The following is a 16,913-nucleotide window of genomic DNA, read 5'->3' on the forward strand; positions in this document are numbered from 1 at the left end:
AGTTTTAGAATCAATTTGCGGCTGATGTTCTAATGGCAATTCTGCTTACATCTCTTAACTGTGTTTTTTCCCGTTAGTTTGATTTATTGAAAAATGGGTCGTTCTCCATGCAATCCCTTGAGTTGTAGGGGGGAGGTGAAAGCATCTAGGCCCATAGATGGGTTTCGGTGATTAATGACAATACGTGATTACTATGACTAACGTGTGTTTTGTAGAGGCAATTAAGTTAGGTCATGGTAATGGAGATCGATTGGGCTATCATTGTGGTCATGCCCCTACGATGGAAATCATTTTGGTTTTCAAAGGATGGACGATAAGGTTAAGGATGGACTAGTTCTAAGTGTCAATTAGAGTGGAAGAGACACTTAGAGTAGTTTAGGACTTTGTTTTTTCTTTGGTCGTACTATTAAGGGGGGTATGGATGGGTAGCTTGACCTAGGTGAGTCTAGTGAGTTAGGTGTGGTGCACACTTGCTAAATCTAGCACTAGGTAGCTCCTAAAAACCCTTAGATCTATTGGAGCAAACTTTATTCACATATGATAGAGTTGGAAGTGATTGGAGGGTCAAATACTGACCAGACACTGGCTCTGGGGTGACTAGACACTGGCACAGAGTCTGGTCAGTTCATTTGATCAAGGTAAAATCGTTTGGTGCGACTGGACGCTGAGAGATGAAGTGATCGGACGCTGAGTCCCAGTGTCCAGTCGACTCTAGTAAGGTTCTAGAGAGGGAAAAATCATGACCAGACGTGTCTGGTTAGTGTTGACCGGACGTTGTCTAGCGTCCGGTCACATCTTAAACACTGGAGTTTAGGGAGAACCGACCGAAGCATCTGGTCAACTTGACTAGAGCGTCCGGTTACCCCGCAGAGGCACATAACAGTTTGTTTTTCAGCCATGATTATAAATACTTCCTCTATTCATGTGTGGGGGTACTTTTGCTCATTCCAATAGCTGAGAAACATCTTTGAGAGTGTCAAGAAGAGCAAGGTCCTAGTGAGGTAATTGAGATTTGAGAATCCCAAAGAGAGCCCTCATTAGTGAAAGCAAGAGTAGCAAAGTGTGCATCCACCCTTCTCATTAGGCTTGTCGTGGTCAAGTGAGAGTTCATGTTTGTTACTCTTGGTGATCGCCATCACCTTGACAGCTTGGTGGTGATTGGGAGCTTAGTGATCATCCGGTGGAGCTTATGGATGACCCAACTCAAATTATGAGCGGTTGTGGGTGATTCACCGTAATGGAGTGTCAAAGAATCAACCCGTAGAGAGCACTTAATCCTTGCGCGGATCAAGAGAGAGCTACACCCTTGCGTGGGTGCTCCAACGAGGACTAGTGGGAAGTGGTGACTCTCCAATACCTCGGCAAAACATCGCCGCATTCCTCCTTCTATCTTTACTTTGAGCATTTACTTTGAGCAATTCAATTCTTGTCATTTACATTCATAAGAATTGTCATGCTAGAGTAGGATTGGAACATAGGTTGCTAAACTTTTGTGCGGTAGATCAATAGAAACACTTTCTAGACATAAGAGGTTAATTGGGCTAACCATAGGACTTAATTATTGCAAAGAAATTTAGAATTAGCCCAATTCACCCCCCCTTTTGGGCATCTTGATCCTTTCAGTTAGTATCAGAGCCTCATGCTCATGTATTTAGGCTTAACCACCTAGAGAAAGATTTCTCATGGGGATTGACCTCCTATCTTTGAGGTGGATGATTTTCCATATTAGAAAATCTACATGGATGCATATCTAGAAGCTCTAGATGTTGGAATACTTAGAGCCGCCTCACAAGGCTTCCCAAAACCTTGAAATGCTACTCACCTACAAGACGATGAGGTGAATTATGAAAAATGGAATGCAAAGGCTCGAAACACCATCTTTAGAGGCCTTTGCAAAGATGTGTTCAACTAGGTGAGGAACCACAAAGACGCTCATAAACTATGGTTGAACGTTTGTGTGCTCCATAAGGGAACAAAGAGTGAGCATGAAGAACGCTATCATCTTGTTATGAAAAAGATTAACTCTTTTGAGATGCTTCCTAAAGAATGTGCTAATGAAATATACTCACGCTTGAATGTTCTTGTAGAGAAAGTTAATGGGCTTGGACTCACTCAAATGCAACCATCTGATGTTGTAAGAAATATCTTGAGTGTCCTCTCCATTGACAAATATGGGCATATTATGACCATGCTTCATCAAGGTGATCTTTTCACCGCTACACCAACATAAATCTTGGGAAAGATCAATGCTCATGAGATGTATATGCACATCACACCACAAGATGGCTCATCCTCCACTAAGAAGAAAGAAAAGGACTTAGCATTCAAAGCTAGCCAAGAGAAGGGCAAAGCAAGTCTTGAGTATGAGAGCTCAAGTGATGAAGAAGTTGATGATCCAAGCCTTGCTCTCATGGTGAAAAGAATTGCCAAGATGCTAAAGAAGCTCAATAAGAGTGGCATCAAGTTTGATGGCAAGAAGAAGAAGTTCTTCACAAGCTCTAGAAGAAAGCCAATCTTGAAAATGGATTGCTATAATTGTGGAGAACTTGGTCATCTAGCACATCAATGCACAAAGCCCAAGAAAGATAAGTACAAGAACAAGTATAAGGGCAAGAAAGATGACTCAAGCAATGAAGAAGAAGATGAGAAGAAGAAAAATAAGCCATACAAGAAGAGAGATGGTAAGAAGAAGGACTTTCACAAGAAGAAGAAAAGTGGAAAGGCATACATCATCGGTGATTGGCTCACGAACATTGATTCATCTAGTGGCTCATCCGATGATGATAGTGACAACAAGAAGGTGGCCGCCATTGTTATTGACTCTTCATCATCTTCACCGCCACCACCACCATCATCCTCTACACACCTATGCCTTATGGTCAAGGGTGATTGCAAGGTAACAAATGATGATAGTAGTGGTGATGAACATGCTAGCAATGATGATAGCGATAGTGATGATGATGAATATGAATCATCTTCTTATAATGATCTTGTTAAATTGCTAAATTAATATACTAAGATCATTAGAAAGAGTAGAGCTAAAATGAAAACTAGAAGCTAAGAATGATTCTCTTTTAGCTAAATATGATATAGCCGAAAAGGTTAGTGTTGAGCTTAGAGAAGCAAATAATGCTATATCATCCAAACTCAAGGAGCTCAAATCTTCTAAGAAAGAGCTTAAATATAAACATGATAAACTTGAGAGGATACACAATGAGCTCATCACTAGCCACAACAAGCTAAAAGAAGAATATACTACTCTTAAGATCAATCATGATAATCTTGTCATTGCTCAAGAATTTCTATCCAATGAGCCACATGATGCTACTAACAATGTTGTTAAGATTGATATAGCTACATCATATGATGATTTGATCATTGAGAGCATTAAGCAAAGTTCTAGTAGCAAGGGCAAGCAAGTGGTTGAGGCCGATGATTATGATGAGTTTGTCAAGCTCAAGAATGTCAATGAAAAGCTCAAGAAAGATCTTAAAGAGCTTAAGACCACCAACACTATAGTGCTTGAAACTTATGATCATGATGGTAACTTGATTCTTGAAAATGAAAAGCTCAAAGAAGAGAACGAGAAGCTCAAGGAAGAGAAAAATAATGATGCTCTCAAGGAAGAAAACAAGAAGCTCAAGTTGGAGAAAGAGCATCTCAAGATTGGATTGAGTAAGTTCACAAGAGGTAAGTATCTTCAAAGTGAGCTACTAATGAACACCGTCATGAAGATGGATAGAAGTGGCATTGGATATTTGGCAAACCAAGAGAAGAAGGCTCAAGCTCAACAACAGCATAAGTCAAAGCCAAAGCCAAAGAGATGTTTTGAGTATGGACAAGAAGGCCACTTTGCCCATGAGTGTCAAACTCCACCACCACAACTATTGCCCAATCATGCTAGACCTTTTGCCTTCAATGCTCATTACATGCTTAGAAATGATTCTAGTGGAAAGATAAAAGTCATGTTCTTAGGACCTCCAAACAAAAATAGGCCTAAGAAAATTTGGGTTGCAAAGTCACTTGTTGAGAAGGTGAAGGGCCCTCAACAAGTTTGGGTTTCTAAAGCTTGATCTCTTGTGTATAGGTGAACTACAAGACCAATTGAAGTTATTGGGTTATTGATAGTGGTTGCACACAACATATGACCGATGATCCTCATATGTTCACCTCACTAGATGAAGAAGTAGATGGACAAAAAAAATCACATTTGGAGATAATTCAAAGGGCAAGGTTAAAGGATTGGGCAAAGTGACAATATCAAATGATCATTCTATCTCAAATGTGCTTTATGTTGCTTTATTAAGCTTCAACTTGCTATCCGTTAGACAATTGTGTGATCTTGGCTTCTAATGCTTGTTTACCAAAAAGGAAGTTGTTGTATCTAAGAAGGATGATGATCAAGTGATATTCAAAGAATTTAGATACAACAACCTATATCTAGTGGACTTCACCTCTAAAGATGCTAACTTGAAGACATGCCTATTCACCAAAACAACACTTGGGTGGCTATGGCATAGAAGACTTGCTCATGTTGGGATGAGCTCACTCAAGAAGCTAATGAAGAATGATTTGGTGAGAGGGTTGAAGGATGTGAAGTTTGAGAAGGACAAGCTTTGTAGTGCATGTCAAGCCGGCAAGCAAGGTGCAAATACTCATGCAACAAAAGCTTTCATGTCAACCACAAGAGTGCTAGAACTCCTTCACATGGACTTATTTGGACCAACAACATATAAGAGTTTGGAAGGAAATCTTTATTGTCTTGTGATTGTTGATGACTATTCAAGATACATATAGGTATTCTTCCTTCATGACAAATCCAAAGTTACATCTTGCTTCAAGAAGTTTACCAAGAGAGCACAAAATAAGTTTGAAGTGAAGCTAAAGAAGATAAGAAGCGACAATAGGAAAGAATTTGACAACACAAACATAGAAGCCTATTATGATGAAGTTGTGATCAAGCATGAGGTCTCCGCAACATATACTCTTCAACAAAATGGTGTAGTTGAGAGAAAGAACCAGACATTAATCACTCTTGCAAGAACAATGCTAGATGAGTACAACACCTCCGAAGCTCTGTGGGTGGAAGCTATCAACATCACATGCTATGCATCTAACCACCTATTCCTTCAAAAGTTTCTTGGCAAAACACCTTATGAGTTGCTCAATAGGAAGAAACTAGACGTCTCCTTCTTTAGGGTGTTTGGTTGCAAATGCTACATCTACAATAAGCGGCAACACCTAGGGAAGTTTTAAAGACGTTGTGATATTAGTTTTCTTGTTGGTTACTCATCAAAATCCAAAGCATATAGAGTATTTAATCATGCCACCGGCTTGGTTGAAGAAACATATGATGTAGAATTTAATAAATCTAACTGCTCTCAAGGAGTACATGAGAATCTTGATGATGTAGGTGACGAACCATTGAGGGAGGCTATGAAGAACATTCCAGTTAGAGACATCAAGCCTAAAGATGATGAAGATGATATACAAGTGATTGATCCACCTTCTTCATCAAATATGACACAAGATGGTGATAAAGATGGGAGAGTAGAAAATGAAGACACTCATGTTTCCCATGATCAAATGGTGGTACAAGTACAAGATGTTGATGCTCCACAACCGTCTCCTCAAGTGGTCAATAGAAGAAACACACCTCTACTACAAGATCATCCATAAGATCTCATCATAGGGAGTCCATCAAAGGGTGTAATGACTCGCTCACAAAAACTTACTTCATTTATTGCACATCACTCGTTTGTCTCTTGCTTTGAGCCTACTAAGGTAGAAGAAGCTCTTCAAGATCTGAATTGGATAAATGCCATGCATGAAGAGTTGAACAACTTCACCCGCAATGAAGTTTAGACTCTTAAAGAGTGGCCAAAAGGTGCAAGAGTCATTGGAACAAAGTGGGTGTTCTGCAATAAGCAATATGATCAAGGCATAGTTGTGAGGAACAAGGCAAGACTAGTTGCAAAGGGATTCTCTGAAGTTGAAGGTTTGGATTTTGGAGAGACCTTTGCACCGGTTGCAAGACTAGAAGCCATTCATATCCTCCTTGCATATGCATCACATCATGACATGAAACTATATCAAATGGATGTGAAAAGTGCATTTTTAAATAGCTTTATTAATAAACTAGTCTATGTTGATCAACCTCTTAGGTTTGAAAACCCTAGATATCCTAATCATGTTTATAGGTTGTCCAAGGTGTTATATGGGCTTAAGCAAGCCCCAAGAGCTTGGTATGAGCGCCTTTGGGACTTCCTCATTGAGAAGGGCTTCATCATTGGGAAGGTCGATACCACACTATTCACCAAGAAGCTTGATGGACATATCTTCATTTGTCAAGTGTATGTTGACGATATCATCTTTGGATCATCAAATAAAGATTTTTACAAAGAGTTTGGTGAATTTATGTCGAAAGAGTTTGAGATGTCAATGATTGGAGAGCTTACATTCTTTCTTGGTTTTCAAGTCAAGCAAATGAGAGAAGGGATTTTCATCTCTTAAGCGAAATATACAAATGATCTTCTCAAGAGATTCAAGATGGATGAATGTAAGTCAATCAAGACACCAATGCCAACTAATGGACATCTCAACCTAGATGAGAGAGGTAACATGGTTGATCAAACTCTCTACCGCTCTATGATTGGTAGCTTGTTATATTTAACCGCATCTAGGCCCGACATCATGTTTAGTGTGTGTATGTGTGCTAGATTTCAAGCTAATCCTAAGGAAACTCATTTGATTGCTATTAAAAGAATCCTTAGGTATCTTAAGCACACACCAAGCATTGCATTTGGTATCCCAAAGGAGCTATATTTGAATTAGTTGGCTATTTTGATTCAGATTATGCCGGTTGCAAAGTGGATAGAAATAACGCATCTGGAGGGTGCCATTTGCTTGGTAGATCACTTGTGTCTTGGTCCTTCAAGAAACAAAATAGCATGGTTTTGTCCACCGGTGAAGCGGAATACATTGCCGCGGGTGCTTGTTGTGCACAAATACTTTACATGAAACAAACTTTGCTAGACTATGGTGTTGTTCTAGATAAAGTACCTCTTTTGTGCGACAATGAAAGTGCGATAAAACTTGTAAATAATCTGGTTCAACACTCTCGCACCAAGCATATAGATATCCATCATCACTTTCTTAGAGATCATGTTGCAAAGAATGATATTTCATTAGAAGGTGTAAGGACCAAGGATCAATTGGTGAATATCTTCACTAAACCGCTAGATGATGCAACTTTTTGTCGATCACGAAATGAGCTCAATGTGCTTGATTTTAGTAACTTCACTAAAAATGAGCTTGTATTGTCCCTTGCATTGCATTGTAATATATAACATGTGTTACTTTTTATGGTAATGCATATAGGGCTTGTCTAACATGGTTAAGATAACCGCCGAAAAGCGTGTGAAAAAGCTTAACCTTGGATTAAACTTGACAAGCAACTAGATTTATTTTCATGTATTGCATTGCATATGCATGAATGTTGCTTTGTCATTTATCTTCAATTGCCCTCTTATTGCCTAGTTTCTTAAAAAGAATTATAGCCTAAGGCAAAATATTTTGAAAATTTTAAGGGTTTAAGAGAGATCACTCACAACAGTCCTAATTGGTGTTTATTTGGATCTTATTGAAGTTGGGACTTGATTGGGATTAGGCAGCATGAAGGACTTTAAAGATTTGCTGAAAAAGAGTGACCAGATGCTGCACCGGACTCTAAAGTCCAGTGTCCGGTCAGTTCACAGGAGGTGAACTGCTGCTGAGAAGGAGTGACCGGACGCTGAAACAGTGCTTTCCCAGCGTCCGGTCAGATAGTGAACCAGCGTCCGATCAAGCGAAGAAGATAAAGTCAGGATCGATCAGACTCTGGCCGCGTCCGGTCAGTGGTGATCGGACGTGTCCAGTCATGATTCCAGAGATTTTGGATCTCTCTGGAATCGACCGGACGCTGGGTGGCAGTGTTCGGTTGCTGCCACCGGAGCGTCCGGTCAGTAGAAATCATGCAGCATCCGGATTCTTCTCTGTTTCCTTATCTGTTTTATCGGGGACCCCTTATAACTGTACGCGCCGTGACCTCTCCCGCATCCATCCACCGTGCTGACTTTGCCGTACCTGAGCCACCGTGTTGTGTGCCCTAGCTGCGCCGCTACCCGCTCGCCGTATGCCACCACATCCGTGCTGCCATGCCTCTGCACCGCCATGCCCACACCGTCGACGCCCGCGCCCTGCTCGCGCCGAGCGCCCGCCGCACAGCCACTCCTGCCCATGCCCTAGCTCCACACTGCTGCAGCAGCGCTGCTTCTCCCCGCGCCGCCACTCCTCTCACGCCATCGTGCCACAGGCTCTAGTGCTGCGCCTCCCCGTGCACCAGCGCTGCCGCTGTGCTCTCTGCTCTCGGGCCATGCTCCTGTGTCGCCACCCACGCCGTGCCCTAGCACTGCCTTGGCCCTACCCTACTTCAGCATCGCATCCAGTGCCCTCATTGCATTGCTCGACCGTCGAACTTCACCGCAACCCTAACCCTAGCCTCTCATTGCCGACCCGGTGGTTCCCCGATTCATTCCTCTTCTCGTCGATTCACCAGTTCATAAGGTAGCAAGCCCTCATTTCTAAATTCATATCCATTGCTTGCTTTCTTAGGGTTTCATATCTCTAGATATATTGTATTTATTTGTATATCCTATCTATTCTATCGTGCAACGAGTCAATGCCGTTGTGGTCCCATTGCAGTTGTTAGTTAACTCAGGGCCAAGCTCACAAGTACGGATCGAGGCCAAGCCTCGAAAGTGATAGTCACGCAAGTACCCTGATGCAGATATAGCGAGAGCAGCCACAGTTGCAGAGGCCGTAGAGCGCGTAGAGAGAGGAGGTGCTCGGAGTGGTGTTGTTATTGTAGATCAGCTTTCTCCATCTACGAGGGCTACACTTGAGCAGATTGAGCGCCGCCATGGTGGTCCAGCTAGGACTCTCATAGTTGGAGGATGGCGTGTCGCTATTGATGAGAGTCAGTCTCAGGGGAGCCTCAGCAGCAGCCACAGCCATCAGAGTAGACTTAGGAGGGAGAGCAGGTCGAGGAGACAGAGCAGGTACCTCAGCCATAGCTTCACCGCTCTGGTCGTACCCATGCTCCAGTCACACCAAGGTCAGAGACACAATGGAGGGTCCACCTCCAGTGACTCACTTGGATTTTAGGGCCGCCACGGCCAAGCAGGTTCAGCAGCTCAGATTTGTAGACTTTGAGCAGTGGTTCCCGACGAGGCAGGATGAGCGTGCTTTAGAGGGTTTCTACACACCTATGTAGAAAGATTTTTATAATGCATATCTTAACAGTGGAGCAGTATTCAGATCTCAGAGGGTGTGCAACATTGAGACCATTGTAGCAGTAGCTGGAGAGCATATTTGCCCTTACCTATCTTACCTACCAGGGCTGATAGATTTACTTGGACGGACAGGCTTATATGTTCTATCTTGGGTCTGTCAGTTCTATGCTACATTTTGGATTGACCCGCAACACAGATTCATTCACTTTACTTTTAGAGGTAGAGATTATAGGCTGATGAGCACTAGGGTCAGAGAGATACTCATACTTCAAGAGCAGCCTATCCGGCTACATGAGATTTGCTATGGACACACAACGCCTCCCAGACACCCTCATGGCGGTCTTGTGCCCCCTACAAATCTAGTCCGCCATTGCTTTATAGAGCCATTTGGTGAGGGGTCGAGCAGGACACCCAGTGATCTCACTCCTATAGCTAGAGTGTTGGATGCTATTATAGGAGGACACTGTTTCTGAGGATGGGGTATGGCGAGGGCTTGACTCGCATAAAGTTATGGTTACTGAACTCTCTAATACAGCAGACAATGTTTGACATTTATGATCTCCTTCTATCAGAGATGGATGATACTATTGCAGAGAGGTTCAGGGGTCACAGGCAGCTGCCATATGCTCACGGGATTATATTCCTGATCCACAGGGTAGTTACTGTGAGGCCACCAGAGATGCTGGCAGAGTATAGTGGTGCTACTACAGAGTTTCCTGCATACAATACGACTCAGATGATCCGTCATAGTGCAGTGAGGACACCCAGCCAACCGAGCCGATGTCCAGAGGTGCTAGAGACTGCAGCTCAGTAGGATGAGACCATCAGGGGCATAGCAGCTATAGAGGAGGAGTAGCTTGATGCTCAGCAGGAGAGGATTGTCGCGAGTGACCCCAGTGATAACTCAGATAATAACTACCAGCCTATTCCTCAGATGCCTTCACGACGACATGATCAAGGGGGAGCTACACCCTTACGCGGGTGCTCCAACGAGGACTAGTGGGGAGTGGCGACTCTCCGATACATCGGCAAAACATCGTCGCATTCCTCCTTCTATCTTTACATTGAGCATTTACTTTGAGCAATTCAATTCTTGTCATTTATATTCATAAGAATTGCCATGCTAGAGTAGGATTGGAACATAGGTTACTAAACTTTTGTGCGGTAGATCAATAGAAACACTTTCTAGACACAAGGAGTTAATTGGGCTAACCATAGGACTTAATTATTGCAAAGAAATTTAGAATTAGCTCAATTCACTTCCCTCTTGGACATCTTGATCCTTTCAGGAGGCATGAAAACACTCGTAAATGATGAAACTACTGCCGGCCGAAAACGGGAAAGCTATCAGCACTACCAGTCGGAAAATGTTAAAAACACCGTGTTTGTCTTCCTACTCGGCGTGCTCGTCGATTGCCTCAGCCCGCTAAGGGCTGCCCTCCTGTTCCCTGTATGTTGCCGTTGCCGGTGGCCACGCCCTGACCGTGGGCAACACCACCACCGCGCTATGGCCTCGCCACACCAGACCATTGGGCATTGGCACTTGATGGCCACGTACGGCATCCCTGCTGGCAGGTGCCAAGTCCTAACATCCCAGGGCAACAAACAAATGCCCCTACCCTTCCGTGAAACCCCACTTCGACCTAGCCCGGCTATCCACAGCCTACAAGCTCTCGCGCGGCTATGGGTATGTTTGGTTAGTTGTATTTCCAAGGATGGGATGGGACCATCCATAGATTGGTAGTGTTTGGTTTGCTGGATCACTGGGATAAGAAAATCCCTGTATAGAAAATATACCACAAGATACTGAATTTTCTGATTCATAAAAATCTCGTGAACCAGCTTATTCATGTCTTCTAATCTCTGTTATTAGTAAATAAATTAAGGATTATTAGTATGTTATATTATTATTTAGTAATTATGATGATAGGATTAGTTTTGATAAGTGTTAATACGTTAATTAGTGCAGGTTTCGTACGCTAATTAAGATATTAGTGGTGCTAATTAACATATTTTATTTTAAATTAGTGATTATCATGATAAAATTAGTATTAGTATATATTTATCAATGTCTAATTAGTTGTTATTATTTTAAAATAATAAATATAATTAGTAAATTATTTTTATCCCATCTACTTTTATCCATCCAACAGAAAAATACTCCACTCCGTCCATCTAACCAAGCATGTATCATGATCCTCGTATCCCATCCTACTTCCTCCGACGAAACGCACCCTAGAAGGACAGATCCGTCCACTCCACCACTCCGCCCACCCGGCCGCGCCTTCTCCCCCGCCTTCTTTCCCTTTCCGCCTTTCGGGAACGAACCGCCATGCCTGGCCTCGCCTTGGACCTCAACCTGGACCCCGACCTGCAGGCCGCGTGCAGGCGCCTCAGCTACCGTGGCGCCTACTCCCCCTCGTCCCCGAGGAGCCCGCCTCTCCCGACGATCGACGAGAGCCCCGAAGAGGAACCGACGCCTCCTCCGACATCTCCGCGGACGACCGGGGCGCTATACCCGGCGCCGGGAGAGACGCTGACGCCGACGGTCGGTGAGCCCGTGGCGACTTCGCTTTCCCTTGCGCCTCCCGGGCAGTCGCAATCTCAGCAAGCGCAGGAGGCGGCAGCGGCGACGAGGATGTTGGAGCAGCGGCGTCACGAGGAAGAGCGCGCGGCATTTGCGGAGTATCAGCGGCCGGCGCCGGGAGAGACGCTGGCGCCGACGGTCGGTGCGCCCGTGTCGACTTGGCTTGCCCTCGCTCCTCCCGCGCCGTCGCAATCTCAGCAAGCGCAGGAGGCGGCAGCGGCAGCGGCGCAGAGGATGTTGGAGCAGCGGTGGAATGAGGAAGAGCACGCGTCGTTTGCGGAGTATCAACGGCAACGCCAGCAGGCATTGGCCGCGGAGGCGGGATTGCAGCAAGCCTTAGCGTCGCAGCAGCTGATGCTGTACACGGTGGACGGGCGTGCCACCAGCTACGAGACCAAGTGGGACGAGCTTCACCCGTTCTCCCAGGGTCTGCTGCTTCAAATCGAGTATGGCTCCCTCTGCATTCTTGCCTGTTGTTCTACTTCTGCAGCATGAGACTTGAGAGATTGGTGACAGACTTGAGAGATTGGTGACAGCGGCGTTTCATTATTTGTTTTGTTCGGCGAATTGGGGACGCGCTGTTTTGTTGCGATCAGAATTGTGGCCTTCTCGGGCCACATTGTGCTCGTGATCTCTTCAGTATGGTGAATGGAAGGCACATTGTGATTTTTGAGATCAGAATTGTGGTTCCTTGGGTTGCATTATGTTATTGATTTCTTTTCTTCAGTACAATGAATATAGGGCGCATAGTGAGGTCTAGAACAGAATTGCGGGTGTTCTTTGGTCATACTGTGTGCATTCCTTGCCCTTCTGTTTATGAAACTTCCTGCCGAATTTGTTTCGTGTGTTTGTTTGCTACTGTTGTGAGTTTTGACCTGGGGGTTTCCACAAGGCTGTGGTGGTGAATTCGAAGATTTTGGGATAGATCTCGATTCAATTTTCTTCGATCAAACTTTCACCGCACGTCTTTCTATGTGATCTGTGCTAAGTGCTAACAGCCCTATGACCCCACCTTGTTCTTGTGTGATTTCAGGGACAGAATTAGGGAGCATAGGGATGATAGTGAGCAGTTGGATCAATGCAGACGCTTTGATGACCTATCACTGTGCAACATGAGTTTTGAACTCGATGCTAATCAGATTACTCAGGTCGGTTTTACCACTTCCTTTAATAGTTGTTCAATCTGCAATGCATGTTTTGTTGAGTAGTAACTTCAATATACTCCTATGTTGCAGCCTTCACAGATCAGTGTATTATCTGTGCTATTAAATGTTGTCAGCATATTCATTCGCAATTGCATGTTTGACATCACCTCAATTATATTTCTGCCTTCATAACTTAGTTTACTACTGCATGTATATTTTATAATCTGAATTTCACTGATAGAGTTGTCTTTACCTAATTCTAGAGTTGGCACTGACATCGCTTGAATGCTTTCTTCGACATAGACATTTTTTTTAAGTTTGACTACGACACTTAGAAACATATAATGTGAAGTAATTGGTGTAACGTTTTTTTTTTTGAAAGTAGGTGTAACGTTGTTTGAATGATTGGAATGTTCGACAGAGTTCTGGCTCCTTTTTGGATAGTTTTGTTTCCCTGGAACTTACTCTTAATGAATCGTTGCTTGAAAATATTGGTTGTTTTCACACAATTTGTTAATCCTGCTATTTAAAGTAGCATTTTTAATTTTGAGAGACTGTTTGTCATAGCAAGATTTGTTTTGTTCATGTAACAGGAGGCTGTATTTATCTCTACCATCATGAATAGAGATAAGAATTCCATTGATAGCTTAATGACTGTTATCCAAGAAATTATGTGGAACACAGAATTTGCTATACGTTCATATGCAAAGTTGAGGCCAAGGTTTGTCTATCTAAGCGCTGAAAGTGCAAAGTCTGGTTTTTCAAATCACTCTGGATCTTCTGGTGCTCAGACTGATTTCCATCAGCTCTTAACCATGACACCAAGGTTTCATTGTTATAGTAGTGCTACCAGGCGGCCATCTCCTTTTGTGCAACAAACAGTTGCCAGGTTTGAGGATGATCTTGGTGAATGCTGCAAATGGATTCTAGAACTAGAGCAACTTGTCCAAATGAAGGATGGCAAGACCTTTGCAGAATCTTTGGAATCTCTGTCAAATGTTATGTCTAATGTCCATGACTATCTAATCCATGTGGCGTCTAAGGTAAGTCCTACACGAAATGCTAGCCATCACAGATACTTCAGAACTTACAACAACAACAACAACAACAACAACAACAAAGCCTTTAAGTCCCAAACAAGTTGGAGTAGGCTAGAGTTGAAACCCAGCAGAAGCAATCAAGGTTCAAGCACGTGAATAGCTGTTTTCCAAGCACTCCTATCTAAGGCTAAGTCTTTGGGTATATTCCATCCTTTCAAGTCTCCTTTTATTGCCTCTACCCAAGTTAACTTCGGTCTTCCTCTGCCTCTCTTCACGTTATTATCCTAGCTTATGATTCCACTACGCACCGGTGCCTATGGAGGTCTCCGTTGGACATGTCCAAACCATCTCAACCGGTGTTGGACAGGCTTTTCTTCAATTGGTGCTACCCCTAATCTATCACGTATATCGTTCCGAACTCGATCCCTTCTTGTATGACCGCAAATCCAACGCAACATACGTATTTCCGCGACACTTATCTGTTGAACATGTCGTCTTTTCGTAGGCCAACATTCTGCACCATACAACATATGCATTTTTCTATCATGCTAACAAAGTTCACATATCAACTTCTTCTTCAATCACTACGAATTTATAATAAACTTGTCCCTGCAGGGAATGCGAAGTCTCACTCACAGCTATTTATGTTACTTTCCAATTTGAGCCTCCTTTCGTAGAGTTGCTAGCTCCTGTCCATCTTTATAACTTCCTGTTTGCAATTCTGATAAAAATGTGGCCTGATATTACTTTGTATCAGAATTGCAATCAGGAAGTTAAATCCTTCCTGTGCATTGTGTTTTCTCCCATATAATATACTGTAGACAAGAAAGGTCCTGTTTGGAAACTACTTATCTTGGCATGTGTTCGTTTATGCTGAACTTATATTCCTGTTTGTCCAGGTGGAACATTTCCATCAGTATGTTGAAACAATGGAAACTCAGTATCTGAATGATCGACGGCGCAGGGGTGATTTGAGTAATCCTTTTCTCAAGGCAAATAGAAGAGAGGCAGCTAAACAAGAAGCAACTGACAGAATAATCCATCCGATGTTGCATCTAACATCTCCAGGCCAGCCAACAAGGCTGGTCGCTGCGCCAATGATAGCAAGCCAACTACAGCGAACTCCATTCCCTACTGTAGCAACTTCTCCAACCTCTTATCCAACTGTTCCACTGCCTTCTGTTTTGCCTCCATCCAGCACACAGACAAGTCCTGCTCCATCAATCAACCCTTTCAGTTCATCCGGACCTGTGTTGCAATCCATGCCGGCAGCATCTTTGTTCAGGACTGGTATCCCATCTTCTGCTACTTCACTTTTCCCAGTACCATCTGGAGGTATACGTCACATGCTATACGCAAGCGGATAGAATCAGAAACAATTTGGCCTCTTGAATTAGACATTACCAACTGGCAGCATAACAAAGTTTGTAGATATTGTCATTATTTGAATTCTATCAGACCTGTATGCTGTTTGGCACATATCTGAGTCGCTTGAAGTGAAAATGGTCAAAGGAAAATGCATCCACACTTCATTTTATCTTGCTGCTTACACTTGTAATCATTGATCATTGTGCCTGATTGTTAGTTTCCATGCTTACAGGTCTTAGTTTACTTCCTTCATGATTGTCATGGTTAATTTGGCTATTGTTTTTCAGATAATTTTTTTTCGAACACGCATAAGACTTACGCATCTTTTTATTAAGGTAGAGAGAGTTGGTTTACAACACGCCTTGGTGGCGCCTTAGGCGCGGGTCAAAAGAATATGAAACATGCTCGGACCCTCCTTGAACTCATCCATGCTAGCCTATTACTCTAGACAGCAGACAACCCAGGTTCTTAGCGCTGGCCTGCATCCATTGTTCCGCCTCATGCTTGATGACTGTGTAGGGTCGGAAGCATCTTGCATTCCTTTCCTTCCACAGCTCCCAGGCAACGAGTGCGAAGATGGAGTCCGCGCTGCGCCTACAGGGTCCGTTCCACTTCAATCTCCATGCGTTCCACCAAGCAATGATTGTGTCATGGTTCGCCATCCCCTGGGTCAGGTTCAGAACATTGCTGATGTTCCACCAAACTTGTTTGTCGAAAGAGCAGGAGACGACGTGGTCGATGGTTTCCGGTTCTTGGTCGCAGAGGAAGCAAAGTTCGTTTGCCTCGAGTCCGTGGCGCTGTCGTCGGTCGGCCGTCCAGTACCGCTTCATCAGTGCCAACGACAGGAACAGCTTGACTCTAAGGGGAGCCCAAGTGTCCTGGACTAGGGCGCATCCGGGATGCGAGGGAAGGTGCAGCGCCGCGTATGCTGTTCTGACCGTGAAGCTGCCATCGGACGTCCACTTCCAAACCAATCGATCCGCGCCGTCGCTGAGATGCACATGCCGGATCGCTTCCTAGACATTCAGGTACTCGGCGATTGCCGGGACAAGAGAGGCCCCCGGTGTGTCGCCGGACGCAGATCCTGGGCACGAGCAGTTTTCAGATAATTATAATCCTGGTGTTTCACAACCAAAATTATCCATTTTGTGAAGTTGTCAAAATATGAAATGGATTTCACTATTGCGTTCCTCTCGTCGAGACGGTCAAAATATATATATGAAACATCTAATTCGGAGTCTGGATAAAGGAGTTGTTCCCTCTCACCCTACCAGAACTTCTGACGGAGCCTTTAATTTTCTCTTGGAGGTTCTGAGATTGTGCGAAAATCAGAACTTCAGACCCCCTATTAGAACTTTTGATTTTTGCCTAGAAGTGTTGGCTTTGTGCGGAAATCAGAACTTCTGATGTTCGCCTGTATGTGCTGGCTTTGTGCGAAAGT

General features: G+C 43.8%; 1 protein-coding gene across 2 annotated transcripts; it reads left to right on the top strand.

Moving 5' to 3' along the window:
* Positions 1-11,539: 11,539 nt before the first annotated feature.
* On the top strand, positions 11,540-15,758 carry LOC136537967 (nuclear pore complex protein NUP58-like). Of its 2 annotated transcripts, XM_066529946.1 has the most exons (5): positions 11,540-12,365; positions 12,953-13,067; positions 13,658-13,785; positions 13,906-14,107; positions 15,004-15,758. In XM_066529946.1, exons 1-5 carry the CDS (start codon positions 11,665-11,667, stop codon positions 15,469-15,471), a joined length of 1,614 nt encoding a protein of 537 aa, XP_066386043.1. In that variant the 5' UTR covers positions 11,540-11,664; the 3' UTR covers positions 15,472-15,758. The 2 variants fall into 2 exon arrangements, with proteins under 2 accessions (XP_066386043.1, XP_066386042.1); XM_066529945.1 differs by having other exon boundaries at positions 13,658-14,107.
* The last annotated feature ends 1,155 nt before the right edge of the window (positions 15,759-16,913 follow it).

This window comes from Miscanthus floridulus, chromosome 2, assembly GCF_019320115.1.
Source record: "Miscanthus floridulus cultivar M001 chromosome 2, ASM1932011v1, whole genome shotgun sequence".
Taxonomy (NCBI): Eukaryota; Viridiplantae; Streptophyta; class Magnoliopsida; order Poales; family Poaceae; genus Miscanthus; species Miscanthus floridulus.

What these genes read in the sequence shown, in the direction of transcription:
- LOC136537967 (XM_066529945.1), top strand. Translation starts at nt 11,665, where the DNA reads ATGCCTGGCCTCGCCTTGGACCTCAACCTGGACCCCGACCTGCAGGCC. An exon ending in GGTCTGCTGCTTCAAATCGA is followed by an intron (nt 12,366 to 12,952) that starts GTATGGCTCCCT and finishes GTGTGATTTCAG; the next exon opens with GGACAGAATTAGGGAGCATA. An exon ending in TAATCCATGTGGCGTCTAAG is followed by an intron (nt 14,108 to 15,003) that starts GTAAGTCCTACA and finishes CTGTTTGTCCAG; the next exon opens with GTGGAACATTTCCATCAGTA.